The 17,818-nt window shown below is 45.9% G+C and overlaps 1 protein-coding gene across 3 annotated transcripts in view; it reads right to left on the bottom strand.

Annotated features, from left to right (window-relative positions):
- The window catches only part of arhgap32b (Rho GTPase activating protein 32b), a 646,854-nt gene that overhangs the window by 314,634 nt on the left and 314,402 nt on the right, over positions 1-17,818 (bottom strand). For all 3 annotated transcript variants that reach the window (XM_085968179.1, XM_085968180.1, XM_085968181.1), the window contains one exon: positions 11,118-11,202. In XM_085968179.1, coding sequence (XP_085824305.1) covers positions 11,118-11,202 — 85 coding nt within the window. Of the gene's footprint in view, positions 1-11,117; positions 11,203-17,818 lie in introns of those variants that run through there.

Genomic DNA, 17,818 nt, shown 5'->3' on the forward strand with positions numbered 1-17,818 from the left:
GAAGGCACCAGCAGCCAGGCTCATGGCACCATGACTGGCTCTGTTGCAAAGAAGGGAGGGAAAAAGAGTGGCAGGGCTATAGTAATAGGGGATTCGATTGTAAGGGGAATAGATAGGGGTTTCTGTGGTCGCGACCGAGACTCCAGGATGGTATGTTGCCTCCCTGGTGCAAGGGTCAAGGATGTCTCGGCGCGGGTGCAGAACATTCTGGAGGGGGAGGGGGAACAGCCAGTTGTCGTGATACATGTTGGTACCAACGACGTAGCTAAAAAAAGGGAAGAGGTCCTACAAGTAGAATTTAGGGAGTTAGGAGCCAAGCTATAAAGTAGGACCTCGAAGGTAGTAATCTCTGGATTACTACCAGTGCCACGTGCTAGTAAGAGTACAGAGAACAGGATAGTTAGGCTAAATACGTGGCTTGAGCAGTGGTGTAAGAGGGAGGGTTTTAAATTTTTGAGGCATTGGAACCAGTTTTGTGGTAGGTGTGACCTATACAAAAGGGACGGTCTACACCTGTGCAGAGATGGAACTGATGTTCTCGGGGTAATTTTTGATAAAGCAGTTCGGGAGCATTTAAACTAGTATGGCAGGGGGCTAGAAACCTATGTAGTGAAATAGAGGAAAGTGAAAGGCAGACAGAAATAAATGGTAAAAGGGTGAGGAACAAAAAACAAAGGGCCAAACTAATTCATAAAAAATGTGAGCATAAAAAAAGCCTGAGGGTTTTATACCTTAATGCGAGAAGCATCAGGAACAAGGTAGATGAATTAGCTGTGGAAATAGAGGTTAATAATTATGATCTAATTGGGATTACGGAAACATGGTTGCAGGGTGAGCAGGGCTGGGAGCTTAACATACAGGGGTATTCAGTATTTAGGAAGGATCGACAAAAAAGAAAGGGAGGAGGGGTAGCATTGCTAGTAAAAGAGGGGATAAATGCAATTGAAAAGAAGGATATTAACTCAGTTAATACAGAATCTATATGGGTGGAGCTAAGAAATAGCGAGGGGCGAAAAACATTAATAGGAGTGGTATATAGGCCTCCAAATAGTAAAATAGAGGTTAGGGAGGGCATCACGAGGGAAATTAGAGAAGCGTGCAATAAGAGCACAGCTGTCATCATAGGTGACTTTAACTTACATATAGATTGGACTAGCCTAATCAGTAAAAATAATGAGGAGGAGGAATTCCTTGAGTGTTTAAGGGATGGTTATCTGGATCAATATGTCGAGGAACCAACTCGGGAACAGGCTATATTGGACTGGGTACTGTGCAATGAGAAGGGACTAATCAGTAATCTTGTTGTACGGGGACCCTTGGGTCAGAGCGATCATAACATGATCGATTTCTCACTCGAAATGGAGAGCGAAGAAATTGACTCAGAGACTAAGGTCCTGAATTTAAACAAGGGGAATTATGATGCCATGAGACGGGAACTGAGTAGGTCTGATTGGACAACGTTCCTGGGAGGATTGGAGGTAGATAAACAATGGCAAACATTTAAAGATAGAATGACAAAATTGCAAAAATTGTTTATACCAATCTGGCATAAAAGGAAATCTAAAAAGGTGACTCAACCGTGGATAACAGGGGAAATTAGAGACAGCATAAAATCCAAAGATAGGGCGTATAAAATAGCCAAAAAAAGCGCCAGAGCGGAAGATTGGGAACAGTTTAAGATAGAGCAAAGGAGGGCAAAGGGCATGATCAAGAGGGGCAAAATAGCTTACGAAAACAAGCTGGCGGAAAATATAAAAACTAACTCCAAAAGCTTTTATAAATATATCAAAAGGAAAAGACTGGTGAAAACCAAAGTTGGTCCATTGCAGTCAGATACGGGGGAATATATAATGGGAAATAAGGAAATGGCAGATCAACTAAATGCATACTTTGGGTCAGTCTTTACGAAGGAAGACACAAAAAACCTCCCTGGGATATCGGGAAAAATAGGGACATTGGCAAAGGAGGAACTGACGCAAATCAATATCTCTAAGGATATGGTGTTAAGGAAGCTAAAGGGATTGAAGGTGGACAAATCCCCAGGGCCTGATAACATGCATCCTAGGGTACTGAAGGAGGTGGCCCTAGAGATAGCGGATGCACTAAGGATGATTTTTCAGAATTCATTAGACTCGGGAACAGTGCCGATGGATTGGAGGGTAGCTAACGTTACCCCACTATTCAAAAAGGGGGGTAGGGAAAAAGCAGGTAATTACAGACCTGTAAGCCTTACATCAGTTGTGGGCAAAATGCTGGAGTCCATCATTAAGGATGAAATAGCGGAGCACTTAGCAAATGGGGACAGGATAGGACAGAGTCAACATGGATTTACAAAGGGTAAATCGTGCTTGACTAATCTATTGGAATTTTTTGAGGGAGTAACTGGTAGAATAGATGGGGGAGAGCCAGTAGATGTGGTGTACCTGGACTTCCAAAAGGCCTTCGATAAGGTCCCACATAAAAGATTAGCATGGAAAATTGAGGCTCATGGGATAAAGGGGAAAGTTTTGGCGTGGATAGGGAACTGGCTGTCAGATAGAAAACAGAGAGTTGGAATAAACGGCTCATTTTCTGAATGGCAGGCAGTAACAAGTGGGGTACCACAGGGATCTGTCCTGGGCCCCCAGCTGTTCACAATTTACATTAATGACCTGGATCAGGGAGTCGGATGCAGCATTTCCAAATTTGCAGACGACACTAAACTAGGAGGGGGGGTGGGCTCAGAGGAAGAGACCAGGAAGCTCCAGAGCGATTTGGACAGACTGGGCGATTGGGCGGATAAATGGCAGATGCACTATAATGTGGACAAGTGCGAAGTTATCCACCTTGGGTGCAGGAACGGGAGGGCAAATTATTATTTAAATGGCAATAGATTGGGAGAGGGGGAAGTACAGAGAGACCTGGGTGTTCTTGTACACCAGTCACTGAAGGCGAGCATGCAGGTGCAACAGGCGGTCAAGAAGGCAAACGGTATGCTGGCCTTCATAGCAAAAGGGTTAGAATACAGGAACAGGGATACCTTGCTGCAGCTGTACAGGGCACTGGTGAGACCACACCTCGAGTACTGTGTACAGTTTTGGTCGCCTCATCTGAGGAAGGATGTTCTTGCCATGGAGGGGGTGCAGCGGCGATTCACCAGGCTGATACCAGGAATGGCGGGAATGACCTATGAGGAGAGACTATGTAGTTTAGGGATGTACACACTGGAGTTTAGAAGATTGAGAGGGGACCTCATAGAAGTGTATAAAATTCTGACAGGTCTAGACAGACTGGATGCAGAAGGAATGTTTCCCTTGGCGGGTGAGAACAGAACTAGAGGACATAATTTAAGGATAAGGGCTAAACCATTTAGGACAGAGATGAGGGGGAATTTCTTCACTCAGAGAGTGGTGAACCTGTGGAACTCATTGCCACAGAGGGCAGTGTACGCCAGCTCATTAAATATATTTAAGAGGGAATTAGATATATTTCTACGGGCAAAAGGGGTTAAGGGTTACGGAGAGAAGGCGGGGACGGGATACTGAATTAAAGGATCAGCCATGATCTCATCGAATGGCGGAGCAGGCACGAAGGGCCGAATGGCCTACTCCTGCTCCTATCTTCTATGTATCTATGTATGTATAACCTCTCCTCATATGTCCATCCCCTCATCCCCGGGATTAACCGAGTGAACCTTCTTCGTACTGACTCGAGAGCAAGTATGTCCTTTCTTAAGTATGGACACCAAAACTGTACGCAGTATTCCAGGTGCGGTCTCACCAATACCTTGTACAACTGAAGCAATACCTCCCTATTTTTATATTCTATCCCCCTAGCAATGAAAGCCAACATTCCATTGGCCTTCTTAATCACTTGCTGCACCTGCATACTAACCTTTTGAGTTTCGTGCACCAGGACCCCCAGATCCCTTTGTACTTCAGTACTTTCCAGTTTCTTGCCATTAAGATAATAACTTGCTCTACGATTTTTCCTGCCAAAGTGCATAACCTCACACTTTCCAGTATTGTATTCCATCTGCCAAATCTCTGCCCACTTACTTAGCCTGTCGATGTCCCCTTGCAGGTTTTTTATGTCCTCCTCACTCACTACTTTCCCTCCCATCTTAGTATCATCTGCAAACTTTGATATGTTACACTCGGTCCCCTCCTCCAAATCGCTGCGCAAATAGATGTAAACGGATATGATATACAGGAAACTCTCGTTTAAACGGCACCTAAATATCCGGAATTCTCTATTAACCGGCAAAATTCATACTCCGAAAACAACACCTCAATAACCGGCAATGTATCCGAGTCTGAGTCTCCCGCGGTGGCCGAGTTAGTCAGTGGGGGGTAGTTCTCCAAACTGCCACTACTCGGCTTCTTGGCGCTGTCAGAAGTCGGAACACCTCAAAACCCCTGTAACAGGAGTCTGACTCTCCCGCGCTGCCGGTAGTCTCTTCTGATCCGCCATTTTACAGGGGTACTGTGTGTCTCCCACGCTGCTGGTCGTCATTGCATTGCATTATGGAAATCCCAAAAGTTGGTCCAAGCAAAAGGAAGAGAGTGGTGTTAACTTTAAAACAGAAAATCGACATATGCCAACGACTAGAAAGGGGAGAGAAGCGTATCAACATTTGAATGAATTCACAATCGGTTCGTCAACAATCTACGACATCAAATTGCAGAAGGATAAGCTGCTCAAGTTTTATTCAAGCTCGGAGACATCTAAGAGTGTAGAGAAACGGCGTACGCTTCGTACCGTGGATACCGTGCTTTATGAGTGGTTTTCTCTTAAGCGTTCAGAGGGTGTTCTGATTTCTGGACCTATGCTAATCGAAAAAGCGAAGGATTTCTACGCAAAGATGGAGCTCACTGACAAGTGTGCTTTCTCTGAGGGATGGCTAACGTGCTTCAAGGTACGGCACGGGATACGACGACTCGATATTTCCGGGGAGAAGAAATCGGCTGATCACGACGCCGCAGAAGGATACTGCGATTATTTCAATCGGATTGTGCAACAACATGATTTGTCGCCAGCACAGCTATACAATGCCGATGAAACTGGCTTATTTTGGAGGTTTTTGCCAGAGTCAACGCTTGCTGGGGCTAGTGAGGCTAAAGCTTCAGGTTACAAGAAAAATAAAGATTGTGTAACCGTGCTAACATGTGTGAACGCTGCTGGATCACACCGGGTTAAACTTCTTGTCATTGGGAAGTATAAAAATCCCTGTGCATTTAAAAATGTGACACACTTACCTGCTGAGTACAAAGCTCAAAGAAATGCTTGGATGGATAAGGAAATCGTTTCGAATTGGTTCCATCATATTTTTGTTTCATCTGTGAAGGAACATTTCCGTAGAATAGGGAAACCTGAAGATAGCAAATGCATTTTATTGCTTGATAATTGTAGAGCCCATCCGCATGAATCCAAGTTGGTTTCGGAAAATATTTTCACCATTTATTTGCCACCAAATGTAACTTCTCTCATATAACCCATGGACCAGGGCGTTATCCAAAATCTCAAGTGTCATTACAAGACTTCCTACGTAAACCGATAAGCCAAGATGACAATATTCATGCATTTCAGAAGGAATACAATCTTAAAGATGCCATCTTTAATGCTGCATGTTCCTGGAACTTGGTGAAAGGTCACACTTTGAGACAAGCCTGGCGTAAATTGTGGCCTTCTGTACTGTTGGCTGAAGGTTCTTCTTCAGAGGAGGAATTTCATGGGTTCAATGTTCGTCCCAAGAGGAGTACAATAATGGAAATGGCAGGCATGGTGAAAAATGTAGATCCAGCAAACCCTCCACGTCACCTCAGTGAAAGTGATATTGAGCAGTGGGTTGATGCAGATAGAGAAGTTGGTGTTGTGCATATGCTAAGTGATGATGAAATAATGGAGAACGTTTTGAATCCAAAGAAAGAAAAGGAAAGTGAGATGGAAAGTGAAGAGGATGAGATTTCTGAAGAGAAGATGATTTCTTGGGCTAAAGCTGCAGAAGGATTTGCTTCATTCCTCAAATTATTCTGCCCAAGAAGTTATGCACCTCCATATTCTGCATTCCACCTTTCTACAAAAAAGGCGAGAGTCCACTAAGCAAGCAGACATCCGGGACATGTTTAAGAAAGCTTCCAAAAGAGTTGAAGCAGTGGAAGTGCCTGAAGAATCTGTTGACGTGCATGATCCTGATGGCCCAGCTGGCATGGATATTCCTGATGAACCAGTTGACTTGGAATAAGTGTACAGTCAACCACAGTACAGCACTTTATACTGTACTGTACAGTCGTTTATAAGTTTTGTTTTACTGTTAAGTAATTAAAGAGTTATGGATTACCCTCAACGGGCAGTACTGTACTTAATCAAGCATCTTCCACCATCCATTTAACACAACATTCTGTAGGTGAGTACCCAATTACTGTACACTGCACATTTCTTGATTTTTTTTATTTTTCTTTGTTAAAAATAGCCTCAGTAGATAACCCTCTCCGTCATCCGGAAATTTTGATAAACCGGCAACACGCTGGTCCTATCGGTGCCGGATAAAAAAGAGTTTCCTGTAATTGGGATTACGGAGGCATGGCTCCAGGGTGACCAAGACTGGAAATTCAACAAAAAAGGAAAAGGAGGCGGGGTAGCATTGCTGGTTAAAGAGGGGATTAACACAATAGTAAGGAAGGATATTAGCTCTGATGATGTGGAATCTGTATGGGTAGAGCTGAGAAATTCCAAGGGGCAGAAAACGTTAGTGGGAGTTGTATACAGACCCCCAAACAGTAATGCTGAGGTTGGGGATGGCATTAAACGGGAAATAGGGACGCGTGCAATAAGGGCACAGCAGTTATCATGGGTGACTTTAATCTACATATAGATTGGGCTAACCAAATTAGTAACAATACTGTGGAGGAAGAATACCTAGAGTGTATACGGGATGGTTTCCTGGACCAATATGTCGAGGAACCAACTAGAGATCAGGCCATCTTAGACTGGGTATTATGTAATGAGAAAGGATTAATTAGCAATCTTGTTGTGCGAGGCCCCTTGGGGAGGAACGATCATAATATGATAGAATTCTTCATTAGGATGGAGAGTGAAGTAGTTGACTCAGAGACGAGGGTCCAGAATTTAAATAAAGGAAACTACGATGGTATGAGGCACGGGTTGGCTAGGATGGATTGGGGAACGTTACTTAATGGGTTGACAGTGGATAGGCAATGGCAAACATTTAAAGATCGCATGGATGAACTACAGAACTTGTTCATCCCTGTTTGGCATAAAAATAAAACAAAAAAGGTGACTCAACTGTGGCTAACAAGGGAAATTAGGGATAGCATAAGATCCAAGGAGAGGACATAAAATTTGGCCAGAAAAAGCAGCAAACCCGAGGATGGGGAGCAGTTTAGGATTCAGCAAAGGAGGACAAAGGGATTAATTAAGAGGGGGGAAATAGATTATGAGAGTAAGCTTGCAGGGAACATAAAAACTGACTGTAAAAGCTTCTATAGATATGTGAAGAGAAAAAGATTGGTGAAGTCAAGCATAGGTCCCTTGCAGTCAGAATCAGGGGAATTTATATTGGGGAACAAAGAAATGGCAGACCAACTAAATACATACTTTGGTTCACAAAGGAGGTCACAAATAACCTCCCAGAGATGTCGGGGAACATAGGGTCTATTGAGAGGGAGGAACTGAAAGAAATCCGTATTTGTAGGGAAATGGTGTTGGGGAAATTGACGGGATTGAAGGCCGATAAATCCCCAGGGCCTGATAATCTACATCCTAGGGTACTTAAGGAAGTGGCCCTAGAAATAGTAGATGCATTGCTGGTCATCTTCCAAAATTCGATAGACTCTGGAACAGTACCCATGGATTGGAGGGTAGCTAATGTTACCCCACTATTCAAAAAAGGTGGTAGAGAGAAAACGGGGAATTATATACCGGTAAGCTTGATATCGGTAGTGGGGAAAATACTAGAGTCCATTATAAAAGATGTAATAGCAGAGCACTTGGAAAACAGTGACAGGATCGGACAAAGTCAACATGGATTTACAAAAGGTAAATCGTGCTTGACTAATCCACTGGAATTTTTTGAGGATGTAACTGGTAGAATAGATAAGGGAGAACCAGTGGATGTGGTGTATTTGGACTTTCAGAAGGCTTTTGATAAGGTCCTGCATAAGAGATTAGCGTGTAAAGTTAAGGCACATGGGATTGGAGGCAAGGTATTGACTTGGATAGAGAACTGGTTGGCAGACAGAAAGAAAAGAGTTGGAATAAACGGGTCTTTTTCCGAGTGGCAGGCAGTGACTAGTGGGGTACCGCAGGGATCGGTCCTAGGACCCCAGCTATTCACAATATATATTAATGATCTAGACGAGGGAACTACATGTAATATCTCCAAGTTTACAGATGACACAAAGCTGGGTGGGTGTGTGTGCTGTGAGGAGGATGCCGAGAAACTACAGTATGATTTGGACAGGTTGGGTGATTGGGCAGAAGCATGGCAGATGCAATATAACGTGGATAAATGCAAGGTTATCCACTTTGGTGGCAAAAACAGGAAGGCAGATTATTATCTGAATGGCAATAGATTGGGAGAGGGGGAAGTGCAACGAGACCTGGGTGTCCTTGTGCACCAGTCGCTGAAGGTAAGCATGCAGGTGCAGCAGGTGGTTAAGAAGGCAAATGGTATGTTGGCCTTCGTAGCGAGAGGGTTCGAGTACAGGAACAAGGATGTCTTGCTGCAGTTGTACAGGGCCTTGGTGAGACCACACCTCGAGTATTGTGTGCAGTTTTGGTCGCCTTATCAGAGGAAGGATGTTCTTGCCATGGAAGGAGTGCAGCGAAGATTCACCACGCTGATACCTAGGATGGCAGGAATGACGTATGAGGAGAGATTGGGTCGATTGGGCTTATACTCGCTGGAGTTTAGAAGAATGAGAGGGGATCTCATTGAAACTTATAAAATTCTAATAGGACTAGACAGACTAGATGCAGGAAGGATGTTCCCGATGGCGGGGGAGTCCAGAACCTGGGGTCACAGTCTGAGGATAAGGGGTAAGCCATTTAGGACAGAGATGAGGAGGAATTTCTTCACCCAGAGAGTGGTGAACCTGTGGAATTCTCTACCACAGAAGGCAGTAGAGGCCAATTCATTGAATATATTCAAGAAGGAGTTAGATATATTTCTTAAGGCTAAAGGGATCAAGGGATATGGGGAGAAGGCAGGGACAGGGTACTGAATTTGGATGATCAGCCATGATCTCATTAAATGGCGGAGCAGGCTCGAAGGGCCGAATGGCCTACTCCTGCTCCTATCTTCTATGTTTCTATGTATGCAAGATTAGGAATAGACTGGATGTTAGGTCGTTCTTCCTTTCCTAGAGAGTAGGGAACCTCTAGAATGCGTTGCCGGCTTGTACAGTGTGTGCTGACTCTCTGCCTGCCTTCAAGAGGAAGCTGGAGCGGTTCTTTGCTGGGGCAGAGATCGCATCATATAGAAGGTAAGTGGATTAACAGGTAATGTACTCATGGTCAATGTGATCTCCTGCACTGGTTTCAATCGTCTGAGGGATGGGGGCGGGATTTTCCAGATTTCTTTTTTCAGTTATTGGCCCTGGGGTTTTTTGTCTCTCCCAGGAGAGTACATGGCTGTGGGGGGTAGAAAGTGTCTGGTCACGATGCCCCAGGCAGCACGAGCGTGGGGCAGGCCTGATGGACCAGTTGGTCTTTCTTTTCCTGCCCGTCATTTTTGCTTGGCCATATGTATCCTGGCTCCTTAAAGACCATCTACAAAGCTCAAGTCAGGAGTGTGATGAATATCCTGGAGGTCCCTACCCTAACCCCATTGTGAGAGCAACATCACAAGGACTGCAGAGATTCAGGGAAAAGGCCCAACGCTACCTTTTCAGGGCAACTAGGGAAGGGCAATAAATACAGCCTTGGCATCAATACCCGCGTCCTGAGATCAATTAGAGAAACTCAAACTTACCCACTGGTGCAGCAGCAACATAGGAACAGGAGTAGGCCATTCAGCCCCTCAAGCCTGTTCCGCCATCCAATTAGATCATGGTTGATCTGAGTACCCTCGTACATTATTGCAAGACAGTTTTAGTACAAGCTGGTTGGCATTGTGATGCCAGACATACGCTTTACAAAGTAGAAGAATCGCAGGAGAGGGAGCAGCTGCTGTGGAGCAGATGCCACAAAACTGTCACTGATTGAATAACATCACATCGACTCAAGCATGTTACAGTGCAAGCTGCTCACTTCGTGCACACAGGCTTAGCAAAGGATTTCAGACATTTAAATATCAACTACTGCAATTCAAACTAGATTTTTGAATCCTTACTATACCAGTGAGGAGTTTTAATTTACAATGTTACATTTGAAGAGACTGGTTGGTAGAATCGATTAGTGCAGTCCTTTTACCTATGGGTCCCTGGTGTGAATCCAGCAGCGAGCAGCTGGTTGGGACATGGCGTTTGCACACTCACTATCCTTGCACCTCCGGGACCTACGTCTGAATCTTGCCCAGACAAATGGGAATGAAGTTTACTCTCTCTCCCAGCTGCAAAGATCCGAAATGAATTCCGGTTTGAGTCACATCAATCCAATTCGACTGGATCCACAACAGAAAACTCCTCCTAATTCTGCATCAATTGACACCTATTAGAAGAGATCGCCATCTCATAAAGCAACTACTCAGCTAGCACTCAATGAACCTTTAATATAAAAACAGAAAATGCTGGAGATACTCAGCAGGTCAGGCAGCATCTGTGAAGAGAGAAACAGAGTTAACGTTTCAGGTCGATGACCCTTCATCAGAACTTCACAGATGCTGCCTGACCTGCTGAGCATCTCCAGCATTTTCTGTTTTTATTTCAGATTTCCAGCATCTGCAGTATTTTCTTTTTGTACTCAATGAAACTTTTTCTTTTGTCAACATATACTCTGGGCTTTTACTACAAGGCGCAGGCACATTTCAGCACACAGCACACAATCTGAACTGTCACAGCATTACAGTTATAAATAACAGCACCGTGTTAAGATACAGTGAGGTGTAATAACAGCATTGAGGTATAATAATATCTCCGTGTTACGGTACAATGTGATATCTATAAAGTGCCACTCACCTGTATGCTGCCGAAGTCAACGTTCTCGTAGTGGAAATGGGCACATTCAGCCAGCTTGGGAAAGTGACCTTTAGTGATTGGCAGCCTGTAACATTGAGAGGAGCACAGCATTAGTGTTAACCTGCACTTTCACCACAACAACCTGCACTTATACAGTGGCTGCGACCGCTGTGGTGACGTCAGTGCTCATCTGGTATTGGCCAACCTTGACACTAGGGGTGGATTTTCCTCCACTGTCCCGCCCAGAAACTGACGGGATAGGGTGGATATGAGGGCAAAATTAGGCGCTGAATTTCCCTCCCCTGGCCCCACCAGGACCACCGTTGGCCGATTCTTCCCCACCCACAGCACAGAATTGTAACCAGGGCCCGGGATGGCCGCCCATTTCCTTCACGCACGCTCCCGTTCCTGCCACTCCGAGGGACCGCCGGGCAGGGGTACTGTAATCCAGAAACCGTGAGTTCAAGCCCCACCATGGCAGTTTGAAAATTTGAATTCAGTTTAAAAAATCTGGAAATAATCAAAAGCTGGTAGAGGAAACACGATTTACCAGCACCTAAATAACCGGAAATCTCTGTTAACCGGCAAAATTCAGGATTAGGTTCAGCTAAGTTTTACTTCATATTAGTAGCAGTTCCTGGATCTGTGGCTGTGTAACTGGGGCTCCTACACTTAACAGGAATGCTTGGTCTGTGGCCGGAGTTCCTGCACATGTTGCTAAGCAACAGGGAAGCCTGGATTTGTTGCTGTGTACGGAGCTCTCGTACCTTTTAACTACACCTCTCTGTGATCCGGACTTTTTGATAAACCGGCACCATGCCGGTCCCGTCGGTGCCGGATAATAAAGAGTTTCCTGTACCATGAAGTTGGGCTGTCGTAAAAACCCAACTGGTTCACTGACCTGCCACCTTACCCAGTCTGGCCTATATGCAGCTGCAGTCCCACACCAACATGGTGGACTCTTAACTGTCCTCTGAAGTGGCCCAGCAAGCCACTCAGGTCGCTTGCAGCGGCTCAAGAAGACCCACCACCACCTTCTCATGCAACTAGGGATGGCCAATAACTGCAGCCTTGCCAGCGACGCCCACATCCTGAGACTGGATAGGCCGATGGTAGTGGCAAGAATGGCCTCAAGTATGGCAAATAGAAGCAGAGGACCTTGTCGAGGCCTCCTCTTCCTCCAGTCATTGTATGAATGGCTCCTCGGTCCAATTCCTCCTAACGAGCAAACACTGTAGAACCAATAAGGGAAATTGGTGCAAGCAAATCAACCCTTTAAATGAATGGCCCCGGGGGACTGCATGGTGCAGTGAGTCAGACATTGCCATTCCGCCATTGGGTCCAAGTCCAGCCCAGACAAAGGGATGAAAGTTTTCTCGGTCTACTTGAAGGTCCTACATGAACTATATATGGCCAGTTTTAATCTCGTTCCTAGTGGGCTCACAGCGTAAAAAGGGACATCATTTGGCGATGGTTGAAAATCATAGAATAGCACAGCACAGGAGGCGGCTTTTCTGCCCAACGAGTCTGCGCCGGCTCTTTCGAAGAGCAATCCAGTTAGTCCCACTACCCCGCTCTTTCCCCATATCCCTGCAATATTTTCTCCTTGAAGTATTTATCTAATTCTCTTTTGAACGCTTTCATTGAATCTGTATCCACCACCCTATCAGGCAGTGCATTCCAAATCCTAACAAATCTTTGCATAAAAAAGTTTTTCCTCATGTCGCCTCTGCTTCTTCTGTCAATCACCTTCAATCTGTGTCCTCTGGTTATTGATCCTTCAGCCACTGGAAACAGTTTCTCCTTATTTACTCTATCTAAACCCTTCATGATTTTAAACACCTCTATTAAATTTCCTCTTAGCCTTCTCTGCTCTAAGGAGAACAAACTCAGCTTCTCCAGTCTACCCACATAACTGAAGTCCCTCGTCCCTGGAACCATTCGAGTAAATCTCATCTGTACCCTCTCCAGAGCCTTTGTGTCCTTCCTGAATTGTGGTGCCGAGGATGGGACACAATACTCCAGCTGGGGCCGAACAAGTGTTTTATATAGTTTTAGCATAACTTCCTGTTTTTTGTACTCTATGCCTCTATAGCCCAGGATCCCATATGCTTTAGTAACTTGTCCTGCTACATTTAAAGATTTGTGTACAAGCACCCCCAGGGCTCGCTGTTCTTGCACCCCCTTTAAAATTGTACCATTTAGCTTGTATTACCTCTCCTCATACTTTTCTGCACTGAATTTCATCTGCCGTGTGTCCGCCCATTCCACCAGCCTGTCTATGTCCTCTTGAAGTCTATGACTATCTTCCTCACTGTTTATTACACTTGCAAGTTTCGTGTCATCTGCAAATTTTGAAATTGTGCCCTGTACCCCCAAGGCCAAGCCATTAATGTCCATCAAAAACAGCAGTGGTCCTAGTACTGAACCCTGGGGAACTCCACTGTATACCTCCCTCCAGTCCGAAAAACAGCCAGTTACCACACTCTCTGTTTTCTATCCCGTAGCCAATTTTGTATCCGTGTTGCTACCACCCCTGTTATCCCATGGGCTTCAATTTTGCTAACAAGCCTATTATGTGTTACTTTATCAAACGCCTTTTGAAAGTCCATTTACACAACATCAACTGCACTGCCCTCATCCACCCTCTCTGTTAGCTCATCAAAAATCTCAATCAAGTTAGTAAAACACAATTTGCCCTTAACAAATCCATGCTGGCTCTCCTTTATTAGTCCATGCTTGTCTATCTTGACTGTTAGTTTTCTCCAGAATTATTGATTCTAAAAGCTGCCCCACAACCGACATTAAACTAGGGTGACCATATGTCCCTGTTTTCCGGGGACAGTCCCCGAATGAGGGACTGTGTCCCCGGGCAAACAATGTCCGTGGTAGAGTCCCCGGCTCACGAAACTCGTCCCTGAATAGACGAGAGCCATAGTCATTGAAATATATGCATATCATACCGTTAGACAGAATCACTGTTTCAGGTCAATGAACTGAACAGTGTTATTGTATTATTTATAAACGGTGTCTGAATGCACTTCAATAGTGTGATGTCAAATCCGTGGTAATTATATGCACATTTGTTTTGCATTTGTAGTGTATATGTGCAACTGTTAAAATATACATTTTCCTTCCTGGCGACTTTGCTGTGCTCCCACCCTTGTGTGTCCCCAGATCTGGTTTAGAAAATATGCTCTCCCTATGTTAAACTGACTGGCCTGTAATTGCCAGGTTTATCCTTCTCCCCTTTTTTGAACAATCTCACTCACTGAGGTCACGGGGAGTGAGAAAATCTACAATGCTATAGGAGACCCTCCTCTGAGGTGGGGCCAGAGACACATTGTTTGGGCACAGCAGAGGGAGCTTTACTCTGCATTGCTAACCTGAGAATACTTGTCACTAACACCAAGTGTCCCAATGCCCAGTACAAACATCCTACGCCCGGCTGAACGTCAAAATCCACAAAGAGAATGACCCTTTAACACGGATCACTGTCCCTGTACCTGCATACATCAGCCAAATATAAATGGATAAAAGGACTACAGGAAATAACACTGGCCACAGACTACTTTAGTACAAGGAGAGAGTCAGGACAGAAAGGACCAGGTTAGATCATGCGTTCTAAGCCAAGTGCCAGGTGTGCCATTTCTGAAGCTGCGATCACTAAAGTTGCGGCAACACAAAACGTTTCACTTGCCTGCATGATGCACAAACTGGGTCACAGGGACAGGAATGGGGTCTGGGAATGAGCCGAAATCCCACAGCGGCATTGATGCCCTGTCAGCAAAGCGTCAGCCCTTTCATTCAGATCCAAAGTACACTGCGGAACTAACCAGATTGTCGCCCTGCATCTCACAGCAGCACACCTACTGGCTGCAATTACACAGAACTGTACCAACAGCATTGGGTGGGGAGATTAACAGCAAGCCCCCACCAGCACTTTACACGCTCAGCTGATTTACAGGGGAGAAATGCAAGGTTATTACTCTAAAACGCTGCACCAGATGAGGAAACTCTCAGGCACACTCTGACAGGCAGCCCTGGGGCAAGAACCAAGTACTCCTGGCTGGAGAAGAGTCACTGCTTTCCACTTGCTAAACAAAATTGACATTTTCCAGAAGCCGGGGGAGGGGCAATGGGGGGGTGGGCCAGGGGAGCGGTTAATTTCCCTGGCAGGAAGGAACATAGGAACAGGAGGAGGCCATTCAGCCCCTCGAGCCTGTTCCGCCATTCAATTAGTTCCTGGTTGATCTGTATCTTAACTCCGTCTTGGTTTCACAACCCTTAATACCCTTGCCTAACAAAAATCTATCAATTTCAGTTTGAAATTTTCAATTGGCCCCCCGCCTCAACAGCTTTTTGGGGAAGAGTGTTCCAGATTTCCACTACCCTTTGTGTGAAGAAGTGCTTCCTGTAAGCCGTGGTTCAGTGGGCAGCACTCTCGTCTCTGAGTCAGAAGGTTGTGGGTTCAAGTCCCACTCCAGAGATTTGAGCACAAAATCCAGGCTGACACTCCAGTGCAGTACTGAGGGAGTGCCGCACTGTCGGAGGTGCTGTCTTTCGGATGAGATGTTAAACCGAGGCCCCGTCTGCTCTCTCAGGTGGCTGTAAAGGATCCCATGGCACTATTTCGAAGAAGAGCAGGGGAGTTATCCCCGGTGTCCTGGCCAATATTTATCCCTCAATCAACATGACCAAAACAGATTATCTGGTTATTATCACATTGCTGTTTGTGGAAGCTTGCTGTGCGCAAATTAGCTGCTGCGTTTCCCACATTACAACAGTGACTACACTTCAGAAAGTATTTCACTGCCTGTAAAACACTTTGGGACGTCCCGAGGTCTTGAAAGGCGCTATATAAATGCAAGTCTTTCTTTCTTTCTGACATCACCCCTGAATGGCCTAGCTTTCATTTTTTATTTGTTTCTGGGATGTGGGCGTCGCTGGCAAGGCCAGCATATATTGCCCATCCCCAATTGCCCTTGAGAAGCTGGTGGTGAGCCTCCTTCTTGTAGTTGATGTGGTGAAGGTGCTCCCACAGTGCTGTTAGGGAGGGAGTTCCAGGATTTTGACCCAGCGACGATGAAGGATCAACGATATATTTCCAAGTCAGAATGGTGTGTGACTTGGAGGGGAACTTGCAGGTGATGGTGTTCCCATGTGCCTGCTGCCCTTGTCCTTCTAGGGGGAAGAGGTTGCGGGTTTGGGAGGTGCTGTTGAAGAAACCTTGGCGAGTTGCTGCAGTGGATCTTGTAGATGGTACACACTGCAGCCATGGTATGCCGGCAGTGGAGGGAGTGAATGTTTAAGGTGGTGGATGGGGTGCCAATCAAGTGGGCTGCTTTGTCCTGGATGGTGTCGAGCTTCTTGAGTGTTGTTGGAGCTGCACTCATCCAGACAAGTGGAGTGTATTCCATCACACTCCTAACTTGTGCCTTGTAGATGGTGGAAAGGCTTTGGGGAGTCAGGAGGTGAGACACTCACCGCAGAATACCCAGCCTCTGACCTGCTCTTGTTGCCACAGTATTCATGTGAATTTAAGGTTATGCCCCCTTGTTCTGGACTCCCCACTAGAGGAAATCGTTTCTCTCCATCTACCCTAGCAACTCCTTTGATTACCTTAAACACCTCAAATAGATCACCCCTTAATCTTTTGTATTCAAGAGAATACAAGTCTAGTCTATTGCAACCTGTCCTCATAATTTAATCCTTTGAGCCCCAGTATTGTTCTGGTGAATCTGTGTTGCACCCCCTCCAAGGCCAACGTATCCTTCCTGAGGTGCGGGGCCCGGACTGACCGCAGTGTCCAGAGTGTATCCCTCCTGAGGTGCGGGGCCCGGACTGACCGCAGTGTCCAGACAGGGTCTGAGCAGAGCTTTATACAATTGTAACATAACCTACACCCCTTTGTATTCCAGCCCCCTCGAGATAAGAGCCAACATTCCATCAGACTCTTTAATTCTTTTTTGTACCTGTCCACTAGCTTTTAGTGATTTCTGTACATGGACCCCTAAAGCTATCTGTTCCTAATTTCTATTCAGTTAGAAAATACTCTTAGAAACAACTTGGAAATCTGCCACAGTTTTACCCACTCACTTAATCTATCAATCTCCCTTTGCAACTTCCTGCTTCCATCTACTCTATTTACTGTGACACCTAATTTAGTGTCGTCAGCAAACGTGGATATACAGCTCTCTATTCCTTCATCCAAGTCATTGATAAATATAGTGAAAAGCTGAGTTCCAGTACAGACTGGGGGACACCACGAGTCACATCCTGCCAATTGGAGTACATACCCATTATCCCTACTCCTAACCAATTCACTACCTAGGTCAGAGACTGGAAGCCGGGGACCAGAGGCCGGAGACTGGAGGTCGGGGGCTGGAGGTCAGAGACTGGAGGTCGGGGACTGGAGGTCAGAGACCGGAGGTCGGCGACTGGAGGTCGGGGACCAGAGACCGGAGACTGGAGGTCGGGGACCAGAGACCGGAGACCGGAGACTGGAGGTCGGGGACCGGAGACTGGAGGTCGGGGACTGGAGGTTGGGGACCGGAGACCGGAGACCGGAGGTTGGGGACCAGAGACCGGAGGTCGGGGACCAGAGACCGGAGGTCGGGGACCGGAGTTCGGAGACTGGAGGTCGGGGACTGGAGGTCGGGGACTGGAGGTCGGAGACTGGAGGTCGGGGACCGGAGACT

This window comes from Somniosus microcephalus, chromosome 26, assembly GCF_052327205.1.
Source record: "Somniosus microcephalus isolate GS21.2 chromosome 26, FLI_Smic_1.0, whole genome shotgun sequence".
Lineage (NCBI taxonomy): Eukaryota > Metazoa > Chordata > Chondrichthyes > Squaliformes > Somniosidae > Somniosus > Somniosus microcephalus.